This window comes from Equus quagga, unplaced genomic scaffold (genome assembly GCF_021613505.1).
Source record: "Equus quagga isolate Etosha38 unplaced genomic scaffold, UCLA_HA_Equagga_1.0 147508_RagTag, whole genome shotgun sequence".
NCBI classification, from domain to species: Eukaryota; Metazoa; Chordata; class Mammalia; order Perissodactyla; family Equidae; genus Equus; species Equus quagga.
This window is the reverse complement of record NW_025796767.1, coordinates 1-2,096: the sequence shown is the minus strand read 5'-3', so window position 1 is coordinate 2,096 and position 2,096 is coordinate 1. Positions and strand designations below refer to the sequence as shown.

Below are 2,096 nucleotides of genomic sequence, written 5' to 3'. Positions count from 1 at the left end.
TCTGCCTGGTGAACTCACAAGGCCCCAGGGAAAACATTGCTTGCAAACAGGGATGTTTTATCAGTTCCTCAAAAGGAACAAGCCTGGGGCCTTGGGAGTTTGAAACATTATGAAGGAACTTGTTATAAACAGATGTGTAGGGGAAAGGTCATTATTGTGGGACGCTTGGGCAGGCTTAGGTCGCTGACTCACTGCTTTGGCAAAAGGCCGGCTTTGTTTAGAGGCTGTAAGAATAAAGAGCTCGAGAAACTCGAGAGACTACACAGCAACCGGTGTTCGTGTACTCATTTCGTTGGCAGCATCTGGCGCCCAACGTGGGGCTCGACGAAACCGAAAGGGTAAGCACCCCGGGAAAATTGAAAGGAGGACTTTCGGGAATAGGTAAATCCCAACGTGGGGCACGACGAAACCGAAAGAGTAAGCACCCCGGGAAAAGTGAAAGGGGGACTTTCGGGAATAAATAAATCATGGGGAATTCTAATTCTCTCAGGTCACAATATTTAGACCTTGTAAAGGGACTCCTTGAGTCCATCGGGGTAAAAGCGTCCTCTCGGCGCTTGAATGAATTATTTCGGCATGTTGATTGCCACTGTTATTGGTTCCATCATCAGACAAAGGTTCAGTTAAATTTGGGGGAGTGGAAACAAGTTCAAAAGGAATCGCGAAACGTTATGTCTCTTAAACTCTGGACTCTCTGTAGCACCGTTACTCAGGCGCTTGAAATTTTTGAAACAGATAGTGAGGTTAATTCCCGTCGTAGTGAGGCTCATTATGAGGACGTTCCTGTGGAAGAAGATAAAAAGGAGGGATCTTTCCCTCCCCCTCCACCTGATGGGATTTCTAAGTCTAGCTCAGATTCTGAGGAGGATAGTGAGGAGGAGGAAGAAGATAAGTTGATTTCCAAAATGGCTATGGAAATGAGACTGTGACTATGCAGCATTTCGCTCTTGTTCCCCCGCTTTTACAACATCCTCCTTACCCTCAAATTCAGAGAGATATATGGAAATTGTGCGCGGTGTCTGGACATTTGACTGTATGAACTGGTAATTTTACCTTAAATGTGTCTCAAAGTTCTGGATCTTTTCAGGTTCACCTGCATAAGAATAACACCTACACTGCAACTGCTTGTGTCAAATTTCCCTATTCCTTGTTATCAGGGAAAATTATGTTAAATGTTACAGAGGGATATGTAAATTGTACTGCTGATTGTGTCTTTACTCAATGTGTAAACAAAACTTGGTGGGAGACAATCGAAGATACCAACAAATCTGTAATAATTGTAAAAGCTCGTTCTGAGCTTTGGATGCCTGTTAATCTGACACATCCTTGGTCTGACTCTATTGCTGTTTCACATCTGTATGATGCCCTTCAAGTTGTTCTACATCGCTCCCGTCGACTAGCAGGATTGATCGTCGCGACTATCCTTGCGGTTGCATCCGTTACTGCGACGGCTGCTGTGGCCAGCCTGGCACTGCAGCAAGAGATACAAACTGCTGACTTTATCAGGGAATGGCATAAAGACTCTCATGCCTTATGGCAACAGCAAAAGGACCTAGATGCTCAATTAGCTACCGATGCAATTAACTTGCAACATACTGTATCTTGGTTGGGAGATCAACTGACAGTTCTTGCTACCCGCAGTATATTGAAATGTGATTGGAACTCTACACAAATGTGTGTCACCCCACTGCGTTTTAACATGTCAGAAGGATGGGAAAAGATTAAGCGCTCTTTACGGGGTCATCAAAATTTAACTGCAGAGATAATGCAACTCGAACAATCTATTGCAGACACTTTCAGTAAAGAATTGCCTAAATTGACGGGGGATGACCTATTAAAGGGACTGCAGGAGGGGTTAAACCGTTTGAATCCCTTGGGGCATGTAAATACGTTACTGTCTACTTCTTTGGGAAATCTGGTGCTAATATTGATTTTATGCTTGCTTCTCTATGGAGTCTTCCGGTGCTGGAGAAAGCAACAACAACTAAAAAGTATCGTTAAGACCGTTGCGCATGCTGTCCGTCAAAATGCTAACAAAAGAGGGGGAGATGAAGGAGACCTGGCATGAAATGTGGTTGTGCTTGCACGCAAGGCAT

At 44.3% G+C, this 2,096-nt stretch overlaps 1 protein-coding gene across 1 annotated transcript; it reads left to right on the top strand.

The window, feature by feature from the left end:
- Positions 1-269: 269 nt before the first annotated feature.
- Positions 270-2,068, top strand: LOC124233008 (endogenous retrovirus group K member 7 Env polyprotein-like). The gene is made up of 2 exons (XM_046650003.1): positions 270-338; positions 1,088-2,068. The coding sequence occupies exon 2, from the start codon at positions 1,166-1,168 to the stop codon at positions 2,066-2,068; it is 903 nt and encodes a 300-aa protein (XP_046505959.1). The 5' UTR covers positions 270-338; positions 1,088-1,165.
- Positions 2,069-2,096: the final 28 nt, after the last annotated feature.